The sequence below is a fragment of the Haliaeetus albicilla genome, chromosome 1 (genome assembly GCF_947461875.1).
Source record: "Haliaeetus albicilla chromosome 1, bHalAlb1.1, whole genome shotgun sequence".
Lineage (NCBI taxonomy): Eukaryota > Metazoa > Chordata > Aves > Accipitriformes > Accipitridae > Haliaeetus > Haliaeetus albicilla.
In genome coordinates this window covers 26,121,231-26,133,846 of record NC_091483.1, presented here as the reverse complement: position 1 = coordinate 26,133,846, position 12,616 = coordinate 26,121,231, and the positions used below count along the sequence as shown (strand labels likewise).

Sequence of the window (12,616 nt, the reverse complement as noted above, 5' to 3'; positions counted from 1 at the left end):
TATTACAGTTTTGTGCTAAACTAAAGCAATGCAAAAACTTAGTACATTCTGCCTGAGAAGGTAATTAAAAAGATAGCAGGGAGGACCTAACAGTGCCATGTGTGTTGCAGGAAGGCATGCATTGAAAGGAGCAATCTGAATGGAATGCAAAGAAAAATGATCATCTGGGAGGATATCTCCCAACCCCGAGGGATTGCTGTTCATCCATTTGCTAAGTAAGGAATGATTAACCCAGTTAATTGTGTAATACTTGGGGAGGCTTTTCAAAAATGAGCATGCCAGCCTTGCCCTTTTGGCAGTCAAAAAGTACATTAGTCTTATGTTAGGATAGTCGTTGCCTTGCAGAGTTGTGTGAACTGCAATGTTTTATTGCTGGGTTTCTTTTGTGAGTTGGGACATGTTCATTTCTCATATAGATTTAAAAAAATGCCAGAAACATTGAAGATATTGTGTGCGGTTTAAGCTAAACAATAGCATGAGCAACTGAGGTCACCCTGACAGTTGTAAGCACCACACTACGAACTTTGATGGTTCCATATCTATTAGCATGAAGAAGGTAGTCACTTTTAACCAATGGTGCTTACAAAGGATTTTTTTCACCATGTTTCAGTTTCTGAGGAAACTAAACCAAATCTACTGTTGTGGAGATTTGTTGATTTAAATGCACCTTATATCTTCTTATCTAGTGCTGAGATGATCACAGCAGTTTTGGATGTTTAAACTTTTGATGAAATTCTGGCCATTTTAATGAATGGCAAAGCCCCATGGACTACAGTCAATATGGCTGTAGTAGGATGATTTAAAATCTTTTTTTTTTTTTTTTTTTGATGCTCTTATCCTGCTATAACTAAGTACTGATGAATGAAGGAATGAAGCCAAGTTGTGGTGCGTGTTTTGTTAACTTCACTCTGGACATAAAAGACCTGAAAGAATCTTTCAGTAAAGGTTGAACACAATAGAGACATTTTGCAGGAAAACTTTTATGAACAAGTAGGTTCAGGGAGATTGTTCATTAGAATTATTGGTAGAGGCAAAGCCTACTAGGGGAAAGAGCGGAGGAAACATCACTAAAACCTTCTTTATTAGAAAGTTAACAGTGAAAGGAGGAACAGACCTTATAGCAATGTCCATAATTGTAAAGTCAGTATTAAAGAGGATCTGAGACACAATTAAGGCTACTGAAAATACTGATCCCTGCATTGGCTACAGCAAAACTGCTCATGTAAATAAAGCTAAGTGAATCCGTGGGTTATTTCAGTAAACCTGACAGAGGCAGCTGATGCCTGGGAAGACTGGAGTCCAAACTTCAGCAGTAATTTGTGATTTTGACTATCCTCATTGTGAGCTGCCAGGTAGCACTGTCCATTCATTGAAAAACAGTAAGCACTCAGTGACTAACACTCAGGACTCTAGAGGGAGACCCTGAGAATCATGATTTTATTCAAAGAAGAAAAGAGGCTGGGCCTGATATTGGTTTATTTTTTAAAAACAAAATAACCTGAGGACTCTTGCTTGCTTTCTGTGAGTGGTGGGTAATTTTGGTTCCCTTTCTGCATTGTTATACCCTTGTTTAGACAAGGGGCTGGCTAATGCATCATCTTCTGTTGCCTGGGTTTGCTAAATCGCTGTCAGCAGTCACGTGCAAAATGCAGAAAGCAGATATGAAGAGTTGGCAGTTAGCACAGGTGGGAGTTGTTTTTCAAAGGTTTTGTGCCAATGAACAGAGTGGGGATTCTGCTTAAGTCCCAGTGTAATCACCTGGAGTCTTATGGCAAGTGTGAAAAGATCAGCAGCCAATATATTTGCTTGAAGTGTGCACTTTTTCTCATGTGCCCCAGGCCTGTATTGCTCTGATCTGATCTTTCTGCTTTGAAAGAACTCCATGGAGAGGAGGACAAACATTTACTTACTGACTTCCTGTATGCATTTTGTTTTCTAAAGGAGATTATTCTGGACTGACATGGGGGTCAGTCCCCGGATTGACAGCTCTTCATTAGAAGGCATCGATCGCCAGGTTATAGCCCGTACTGGTCTGGTGTGGCCCAGTGGAATAGCTCTCGACTACTTAGCCAACAAGGTGTACTGGTGTGATGCTGAGCAGTCGGTGGTTGAGAGTGCAAACCTGGATGGTTCTGGTCGTCGAATTCTTGCACAGAATGATGTAGGTGAGGCTTTGGGGTTGATAATTACCTACTGCTGCTTGTCAATATGCATGTGTATCTGCATATGTGCATGTGAATTACAGGCCAGCAGCTGTGCTGTATATCCCATGCAACCCTGTGCTGAAGTTAATGGCATCACTTAGTTCTTCATTCTGTTACCCAGTTGCCTTTATTTATTCATTTTAGCAAAAGAACACCTTTCTAACACTCTTTGCTTTTACTAAGCGGCCACTTTGCATTGTACAGAGAACTTCTCTGCCTTCACAGAAAAATGAAAAGAAGGGAAAAGTTAGAAATGTTGTTTGCTTGTCCCATGCATGGCTGCTTAGTGTAATTCAGGTTTTGCTGTGTTTGTCACACCAGTGAGTTATATTGATGTAAACTGGAAAAGAATTAATCTTGGCCATTAAGGACCCTGAGCAACAAACCTGCATCTGCACAGTGTTAAACACTGGGATGATTCTAAATACACAATAGACACTGAATGGAAAAATGATTTATGTGATATGCTGGTAGTTGTTATGGCTGAGATTTCTATTGTTTGGCACATAACTGTGTTGTTGTAGAGCAAGAGAACAGAAATATTAGCAATGAGGAACTGATGTTGTACCACATCTAAAGTAAACCATATGTTTAAAAAACCTTGTACATGGCAAAGTAGTTTCTGGAAAGGACAATTCCCTTTGTGCATGATATCTCTCTGGGGACCATTTTGTAGGTGTGCATACAAAACATGGGCACAATGAGGACTCTTGGCTCAATACCATGACTGCCATGGGTAAAGAGTTTACAGTTACTCTGTTAAGCAGCTGCTGTTCTAGTGCATGCTCTGGGAAGACCTGTGTTCATCTACTAAGCCAGATGCCCTCCCACTTGTTTGAAGGTGAGCAGAGTGAGGTCTTGGAGAGAGCAGTGTTCTCCAGTTTGTAAGACATCAAAAGCCCCGAGCAGAGTGACTTCCCAGCATTCCTCTCTTTTCCCCTGCTGTACGTATTCTGCTGTATGCTCCACCTTGCAACTGATCTGCAAAGCAGGACTGTGAAGCCTGTTGACAGTTTCACTTTGTTCCTCCACAAGGAAAGACACAGTGTCGTATGGAAGAAAACAGAGAAGGAAAGCTAGGAGCGCTGGAGAAGCACAGGGTATGGGAAAGGAGGTGGGCTTGGAGCAGTGATACGGCTCTTTGGAGGTGGGAAAAAAGGACATCAATACCTGTATGGAAAGAAGTGAAAGAGATGAAGTGCAGACCTGTAGGGGTATGAATATAGAGGGGCAGAGAGACTTGATATCCTGATGTTTTGCTAATGCTGTTAGTGAGACCAGGATTCAGCTTCTGTTCTTGGACAGCTGTACACTCGAGGACAGGAAGGTGGCGTCTCTTCATAGGCATTCTGCTGTAACATGAATTTTTATTACAGCAGCTCCCTCTAGTGCCCCTGTACTGAGAATTCATTCAGTACAGCTGCATGCAAAATAGGTAAAATTATTTCTGCTCTTCTGCTAACCCCCTTTTCAGCTGTGAGTAAAACAACCTGTAAGCACCTGGCAGTGAACAACACAACCATTCCTTTTGTTTATGCAATGGGTCAGGCTTGCACTGTTGTGGAAAGGGTTCATGTGATTATTTTTCTGTTCCTGCTATCACCATTCATGACAATACACTTCTATTTTTAATCCTTAATTTATTTATAAGTTAAGAGGTCGATGAATTGCAGGTCAAAGCAGGGTGTTGTTTGTTGATAGTGCAAGATATAGATCCTAAAATTGTCAGTAAATGTTTGGATGGGGCCAGTATCTAGATCTTGGGCTAGTTGCTCAAATTTCATGGAAAGAAAAACCAAGAACCATGCCCAGCAATTAAGCATGGTTCACTGGAGGTAGTGAAGTGCTAATAGAATAACAATATGCTCTTCAGCTTAACACTTAAGAACACTTAAATGGTGTCTTAGAATTTTTTTTTTTTTTTTTTTTGTGTAGGAGTGGGGTTTTTTCAGTTTATTTGTGATGTGTATTTAGGATATACTAACACATACTCCTTCTCCAAAGTTCTAATTTATCTGTTGTTTTGTTTGCTTTTTTGCTTGGCTTTGATTTTTTTTTTTATTATTTTTATTTTTTAAACTAATACCTTTTGGGATCCCAATTTCATTACTGAAATTAAACGTCACCTAGTTGAGGTCTACATCAAAAACAAAAAACCAGATCATTAAATCACATGCCTACAAAATATACCTTTCAGAGGGGCTCAGACTGCAGTGGCACAAACTGAGGTGCATATTTAGACTGTGAGTAAGGACCAGGACAAAGCAAACCTGCTTCAGCCAGGAAGCACCCACTCTGAAACGAGGTGGACATCCATGGAAGAACAGTATATGTTCTCACCTTCCATTGCAAAAAGCTTGCCCAAAGGCTATCCTGAAAGCAGGAGATTTCTAAATATATAGAAAGAATGCATAGTCCCATATGGACTAATGACAACTCTCCATCATGACAGAGATATTAAAAAGAGTCAGAATCATTTTGCAAAGATCTTTATAAGTATGTCTACCTTTATATATGAAAGTGTCCTTTGGATTCTGAATTGCTGAACTTCTCTCTGGAAGTTAAACTAGGGATCTGAGTTTTCCTAGTGCAGATAGTGTTGTGCTACTAAGGAAAAATGCTGTAATCTGAACTTGGGGTGGAATTTCTCTCACCTACTGTTAATCATGTAAGTGTTAGGTGCCTGGTCCAAGCTGGTGTCTAGATTCCTGTTGTAATCAGTGAAAAGAGAGGAAGCTCCCTGGATGATCTATTTCATCCTGCGGTTTGTGTTAGCTGTTACTGTTAGTCAGCTGGCTAACAGACAGTGACTAACTAGTCACAGCCTACTGCTGCTAGTTGGCTGAAGTGAAGAAAATTAATTCCCCTCTTGAATTTTGCACTGTGATGACTTGGCTAGCGAACGTCTATGCATGTTTGTATGTACATGTGGATCACTGTATTGCACTTGTGTGTACTTTTGGCACTTGCAGAGACCACACACTGGCTTTGGGGTCCTACCATGAGTCAGTGGCTATAGTGTCTGTAGCTACCAGGCTGCCCTGTGCCGGTACACATATGCAGGATGACACATGCCATGAGCTCCTCTCCTCCTTGTTATGTGAAGGCTGCAAAAGGAGCTGTGTACCTCAGCAGCTCTGTGCTAGGCCACTTACTGGCAGAGGAAGGAGGCAGTCCTTTTCTGAAAGGGTGGTCCCAATGCTACTTCAAGAAATGATGATGTCTGATGTAGAAGCATCTAGTGAACTTGATCTGGTTGGAGGTCACCAGCAGTATAGAAACTGTACTGAGCCAGCCAAGCATCATAGCCTCCTCTGCTAAAAGCATAAGTAACATGTGCCCATGGTCCATCATTCATGGACACTTATCCCTCCCCATGAGACTTCAAAGTGTAGAAGTGCCTATAGCTATGCCAATGTATAGGAGGAAGCAGACCTGTATGCAGGTACTGCTTTTGTTTATGTGGTTTCTTGTGTATGTCCTACAGATATGGAAATGAGAAATCTAATTTCTTTGTAGGCCACCCTTTTGATGTAGAGGTGTTTGAGGATCACCTTTGGTTTTCCGACTGGGCTAGGCCATCACTAATGAGGGTGGACAAGAAGACCGGCCAAAACAGGGTACGTCTTCGAGGCAGCATGCTGAGACCCTCATCAATGGTTGTAGTTCATCCTTTGGCGAAACCAGGTATACTGCAAAAATTAAGCAGTCATTCCCTTCCAGCCTCCTCTTGTTCACTGATATCACTAGAACAGATGTCCCTGGGGAGATGATTATCTTCTCAGAAACAGGCTCTGTAAAAGGTCTTGCATAGTCAGACTGGCATTTATTGAAAGCATCATCTGGGCATGTGTCCCAGGAATGCTAACAGATTTTGTATATTTATGATCAAGCCCAAGAATAGATGCTGATCAATTGCCACAAGGCTACCATAGTCTTCTAATTCCTATTTATCCTAGTTTATTAGCACCCCTCACACACACAAATGATAACAAATGACATGGAGAAAGATTTTGTAAGATTTATTAGTTTTGGATCAAATAATTTGATTTTCTGTTGGGAACAATCTCCCTGTAAGCAGAAAAAAGTAATTCAATAGACCAGGATTGAGAGAAGGTAATCACAGGTTCCCTATGCCCTTGTAATGTTCTTTCAGGGAATGCTAGGACTCTAAATATTAAAGGAGAAATAATGAAGGAAATTTTAAAAAAAAGTGATAAATTTATAAGACAGAGAGTATGCGAATTTGCTTTCCTGCCAGAGGCTAGGTGATAATATATGCTTTATATATGTGTCTGGTTTTAATTAAAAAAAAAAGGATGTTCTAGTTTTTGTCAGTCCTTACTCTTTTCCCAACTGCTTCAACTCTGCACAGCTAACAGAAGATGTTGCCTGAAGAAGCAGCTTGTTAAGTTGCCTGTTTTTCTGCATTAGGGGCAAATCCTTGCCTTTATGAGAATGGAGGCTGTGATCAGATCTGTGAAAACAATTTTGGAGTTGCCCATTGCATGTGTCATCCAGGATTTGGGAAAACTCGAGATGGAAAAACCTGTCATGCTCTGGATGCTTCCAACACAACAGCAGGTACAATCCTCCAGTTCCAAAAAAGACCCTCTCCAAACCCTTGAGGATCCTGACAGAAAGGATTGGAAAATATTCACCTTGCTCTACATAATGAATGATGGTTTCTTTGAAGAATGAAAACACTGGGATGCTGTCCTGGGACAATAACATGTTTTCTGACCATTGTAATTTTCCCCTTGGCTTATTAGCAGTAAGAGAGATGTGTGCAGTGCTAGCAAGTATTGTGAGCAATGAGTTGCATTCCTTGTCTTTTGTATTTGAGAAAACCCACCAATGAGTGGTTTTAGGAATAATTTGAGGCCAGACACAGGCTAGTCTGGGAGGATATTGATGTTTGTTTTGAAAGGAAACCCCCATGATTATTGGAAAGTAGACAAGTGACAGAAAATGAGAAAGTTAGTTCATTTAAATAGTCTGTGTCACTTTTTTCTTCTCTTTTTCAGGAAGCATCTCTGTGCACGAGGGGGTAGCACCAATGCCAACACCAGAGACCTTACTCTGGAGCACACAAAGCAGTGGGATATTCAAGGATACAGAGAGTGGGGAAAAGAAGATCAGCATTTTGTTGATGGCTGAAATCATGGTATCAGGTAGAGTCCAATGATTTTCTTCCTTTATTTACTGTGGGGCTCTGGACAGGTTTATAGAACTGAAAGAAATCATAGGCCTGAAAGGAAGAAAGGCTCATTGTCAAGACTGTGGCATTCACACTCTTAACCCTCTTACAAGAAGTTGGGTCTATGCAATTATGCCAGGTAGCACTGCTTTTTTGTTTGTCTCCATGTTCCTTTGCTATGTCAGCAAAACTTGGTAATATTATCCAGGTCTAGAGAGCAAACATTTCTAATTTGGAACACTTGTGAAAGGCTCTCCCTTAGATTTTCTAAGCATATTAAGTACAAATCTCTCAACAAAATTGCAATAGAACCATTGAATTCTACATACGTTCAATGACACTAGATCATGAAATTGTACAATAGGTTTTGCATACAATATTCAGAAATCCTAATACTAAACCGACCCTTCAACTCCACCTCGACAAAGACTACAGCCCTAATGATTGTATTGGCTTATCATAACTAACCCCGGAGAGCTATGTTTCAAACTTTGACTGTATGTTCTCGTTTTCTTGTTAGTTTTTTGCTTGGTTGGTTGGTGGGGTTTTTTATATATGGTACTGTCCTGGTTTCAGCTGGGATAGAGTTAATTGTCTTCCTAGTAGCTGGTATAGTGCTATGTTTTTGAGTTAGGTATGAGAAGAATGTTGATAACACACTGATGTTTTCAGTTGTTACTAAGTAGTGTTTATACTAGCCAAGGATTTTTCAGCTTCTCATGCCCAGCCAGCAAGAAGGCTGGAGGGGCACAAGAAGTTGGGAGGGGACACAGCCAGGGCAGCTGACCCAAACTGGCCAAAGGGGTATTCCATAACATGTGATGTCATGCCCAGTATATAAACTGGGGGGAGTAGAGGCGGGGGGATTGCCGCTCGGGGACTAACTGGGCGTTGATCAGCAGGTGGTGAGCAATTGTATTGTGCATAATTTGTATATTCCAACCCTTTTATTATTACTGTTGTCATTTTATTAGTGTTATCATTATAATTAGTAGTTTCTTCTTTTCTGTTCTATTAAACCATTCTTATCTCAGCCCACGAGTTTTACTTCTTTTCCCGGTTTTCTCCCCCATCCAACTGGGTGGGGGGGGGGAAGTGAGTGAGCAGCTGCATGGTGCTTAGTTTCTGGCTGGGGTTAAACCACGCAAGTACCTCCTTTGGTCCAAATGCATCTAGTAGCTTTTTTTGGTTTTGTTTATGCTATAGATCAAGATGACTGCACTGCACTAGAATGTGACGTCAATGCACAGTGTGTTTTGCTGGAAGATGGTGCTATGTGCCAGTGTTTGAAAGGATTTACCAGGAAGGGGAAATCGTGCTATGGTAATACAAGACATTAATACAACCTTCTGGAAAACCGTAGACTAGGAGAGAGGAAAAAAATCTATATTTTCTCACATTGGCAGCTCTGCTGCGTGATCCATCACAGAAAGGTCAAAGGTATTGCTTGTTTTGAAAGAGATGATGAGCAGAGAGCATGTGGGATGAAATGGCTAATTATCACATGCCTTATTTTCCCCTGAGTCATGAGTGTTAATCCTATTAATATTAACAAGCAATAATGGTGATAATAGAAATAAAAGCATAGTATGTTTGTAAAAATTGCCTAATTAGAAAAGCTTAGTCCATAGACATGATAGTTGATGTATAATTTAGAAGTATGTATTAAGGAATCTCTTAAAAATTAGTATTCCTGAAGTAATGTTTACATAAAAATGCTGCTCTTGTTTCTTTCTAGCAGTAAAAAGAAACTCTAACAATCAGACAACACATTGCTCAGAGTGGTCTTTAAGTTTTTGGACTTTCATACAACATAAGTGGAAGCACTTTGTTCTCTCATAAAGGCCAAGACAGGAAGGCATTAGAAACAATTTACCAGTTGGTGTCTGAGCGTGAAGACTCACAGGAGTCTATGTTGCTATGGAAAGGAAAAAAAAAAAAAGGAAGGTGAAATGAATGTAATTTTTTTTTCATTGTGGTACCTTTTTTTTTAAGCTTATGTGTTCTTTCTGAAAGCAAAGTTTCTCTCTAAGTAGGGTTTAAGAATATAAGGCTAGTTTTGAATAGGATCATTCCCTTCAAATGGGAATTTTTTTTTAAGCAAGTGGTATTTGTGGAACCTCTAGGTCTCCAGTTGAAAGTAGCTGGTTGACTGTCTTAGGCTCTTTAGAACATCCCCATCAAATTTCATACCAACAAAAGACCACAAAGCCCTTCTCTTCCTATTTGCTTCAGATGCACAAATGACAAGTGACAGCATAGTCTGAGGGATATTCATTATGTAGACATTTCTTTATATCGATTTACCTGATGGTTTCATGACCCATGTGTCCCGCCTCCTTGTTTTGTCTTGCAGATGTTGATGAGTGTGCTGTAAATATGGACCACTGTAATCGCAATGTGTCGGGCTGTATCAATACGGAAGGGGGCTACGTCTGTAAATGCCTGGAGGGCTACACTGGAGATGGAGTCCATTGCTACGGTACGGGCATGCGCGAGGGCTGTGCTGTATCTGGAAGGCTGGGGCAGGATGAATAAGCAAGAGACATGTCTTATGATTTGGGCTAGCCTTGCATCAAGCTATGAAGCTGTCAAATGAGCTCTTCTCATTCTTTTTAAAAATCTGGTAGGGGCATGGACCCTAACAGTGGCTCCTCCAGACAGTTGACATTTATCGTTTCTTCCTTTTTTGATTCTTTCCTTCCTGTTCAAAGTGTGGCAACCCCAGTAACTGATCAATATGCAAAGCCTGTAGCTGTCAGTGGATACCTCCTCTCAGTGTTTGCACTCCTTTTAGTAGCTACAGCAGGAGAGAGAGGAAGAGTGGAGGGGAGGAGGGAAGTGGAGGTGAAGCAGTAAAGTTTTATTGGAAATCGTTGCCATGAATATAAACGAAAGCAGGTATTGAGTGTGTCATAATACTCATCAAATAATTCCAGGTCTGTTTAATAGGCATGAGGTTCAAGGTGTTGACACTGACAACTTGAGTACATTTAGAGTCTTGTTAATAATCAGACCCACTGATTTTTCTCATCCAGCTCTAATGCCAGGTCTTTACTTCATTCCCTACATTTCTTAATTTTTTAATCCATTTTAGCAGTAAATATGATGGAACAGGAAGTTTCCCCCCCCAGTATTTGACTAGCACACAATTTGTTCAGAGCTTTATGAGAGTCTTGGCTTCTCTTTTGTCCTTTCTTTTTCCTTTTTCCTTTATAGCATAATTCAAAGCCCATTAAATTTGACCCAATTCTTACATAGTCTTTACTGGGCTTTGGTTCTTCGACACAGATAAGGATGACTGAAAAATTAAGAACAATATCATTATTATGGGCAGGGTGTGGAAAGTATCAGAGGCAGGAGGTTTGAGAAGGCATTCTGCGTACACTGGTCAGAGATCCAGAGCTTATGTCTTTGAGGATGTTTGCAAGTGCAGGCAGAAGTGACAAGCTCCTCTTGCTGTCCCAGTACCACCTACAAGGCATGTCCCCAGGCAGCCCTTGGATCTCACTGTCTGTGGTATCATTGCTCAGCTAGAATGATTGTGGTACCTACCACTATTATTGAAAAACAGTCCATTATCTTCCTGAAGTCTTTGAGTCCAGAATATGGTAATATATATTTTCACAGTATTTTATAAATGATGCAATGTTGCTATGATGTAAACAGAATTCAAACTAATTTTGTATTTGATGACTTGAAATATACTATAAAGCCCAGAAACTGGTAAGTAAGTAATTTTATACTTCAGTTTTAGACACCTGCATGCATGCACAGTGTCTAGAAATGTGTCAGTACATCCAGACAAGGTACAAGATGAGTTCATGTTGTGTTGTTGAAATCACGTTTCTTGGAACATGCTGCAACAGTTTTGTTCTTGTATTTTTGCTTCTAAAATTGCTCTGAATTTTCTATACTGTTTTGGGCCAGACCCTGTTAATTTTACTGTAGGAAAAGTCCCAGTGGTTTAAGCAATAATTTCACACAAATTGGGATGGTAGATCTGTGATTTTGTTTTCCCAAAGTAGATCTGGCACATGTATTCTGCTGACAGTTCATAAAATGAATCAGAGGCTCCCAAACTCTGGTATGTGAACCCTTTCAAAGTTCCCACCTTTGAGGGGGTGCTTAGGCAGGTGCCAGCCCAGGGGGTGAGTGCCAGCCTGGCAGGAGCTGCCGCCATGGGCTGTGCTAGAGAAGGTGTGGAGGCAGGGTGAGGGTGTGCAGCAGGACGTGGGTGAGAGGAGTGTAGGAACATAACACAGGCTCTGAGCCTGGAAACTCTTCTTGTAATCAGGGAGTCTCTTCATAGTAATTCAGAGACTCGCTTCATTTAAGTGTTTACACAAACCGGATAAACCTGTAGGTTTCTAGACCCTTTCATTCTGTCTAAACTTTTTGTTTAGGCTGGACCAGGCGGGTGGTACAGGGGTGGGCAACTCCCCACTCCCAAACCCTTGTGCTGTCTTAATGCAAAAATGCCAACTGACAGTACTCTAGTACTCATCCAGTGTGCGAGCTATGACTAGCAATGCCAGGAGAATATAAATACAAATAAGTCTTCTCTTCAACTCTACTGTACTCATTACGTGTCATGGGGAAGCTTTTCCTTCCTTCTTGTGGAGATCTTCTGCAGCAGCATAGTATGCTCTGAGTGGCTGGGCAGGCTGTGATTACTTCATGTAGAAAGTATGCTGGTTGCTCTTCCATTATGTTTTCCATGAAGGCATATCTGCAGAGGGAAAGTCTTTGGTGTTTCTCCTCACTGCCAGGAGACTGTAATGCTGCAACTGCTGCCCTTTTAACTGATGCTCTGAGGCCATTTCATTCTTCTAACTGCAGACTGTTTGGGTGACAGATATTGATGAGTGCAAGACAGGGTCCCACACCTGTGGAGAGAACATAACCTGCACAAATACAGAAGGAAACTTCACTTGCTCGTGTGCTGATGATGCTTCTGGAACTGGCATCGGTTGCAGTGAGTAAATGGAGTGAGCAATTAAAAAGGAAGTGGCCCTTGACTAGGTACTGTGCTCTTGGATAAATTTTTATACCTGGAAATTAAGGAAGGCCTGTATAGTGATATACTGGGCAGCTTGTGGATCCATTTAGCCTTGCTTTAGGAGGCTGTTCTGAGGTGGGCTAAGGAGACCAGATTCGAGTTTAGTTTGGAAATATCTACATTAAAGTTTAATGCTAATTTTCACTGTCT

At 40.9% G+C, this 12,616-nt stretch overlaps 1 protein-coding gene across 5 annotated transcripts in view; it reads left to right on the top strand.

The window, feature by feature from the left end:
- The window catches only part of EGF (epidermal growth factor), a 65,315-nt gene that overhangs the window by 36,071 nt on the left and 16,628 nt on the right, over nucleotides 1–12,616 (top strand). For 2 of the 5 annotated variants that reach the window (XM_069782817.1, XM_069782843.1), the window contains exons 13-20: nucleotides 111–215; nucleotides 1,942–2,165; nucleotides 5,724–5,891; nucleotides 6,639–6,788; nucleotides 7,232–7,378; nucleotides 8,611–8,727; nucleotides 9,761–9,886; nucleotides 12,263–12,382. In XM_069782817.1, coding sequence (XP_069638918.1) covers nucleotides 111–215; nucleotides 1,942–2,165; nucleotides 5,724–5,891; nucleotides 6,639–6,788; nucleotides 7,232–7,378; nucleotides 8,611–8,727; nucleotides 9,761–9,886; nucleotides 12,263–12,382 — 1,157 coding nt within the window. The remainder of the gene's footprint in view (nucleotides 1–110; nucleotides 216–1,941; nucleotides 2,166–5,723; nucleotides 5,892–6,638; nucleotides 6,789–7,231; nucleotides 7,379–8,610; nucleotides 8,728–9,760; nucleotides 9,887–12,262; nucleotides 12,383–12,616) is intronic. The other 3 variants (XM_069782826.1, XM_069782834.1, XM_069782850.1) reach the window with 3 other exon arrangements.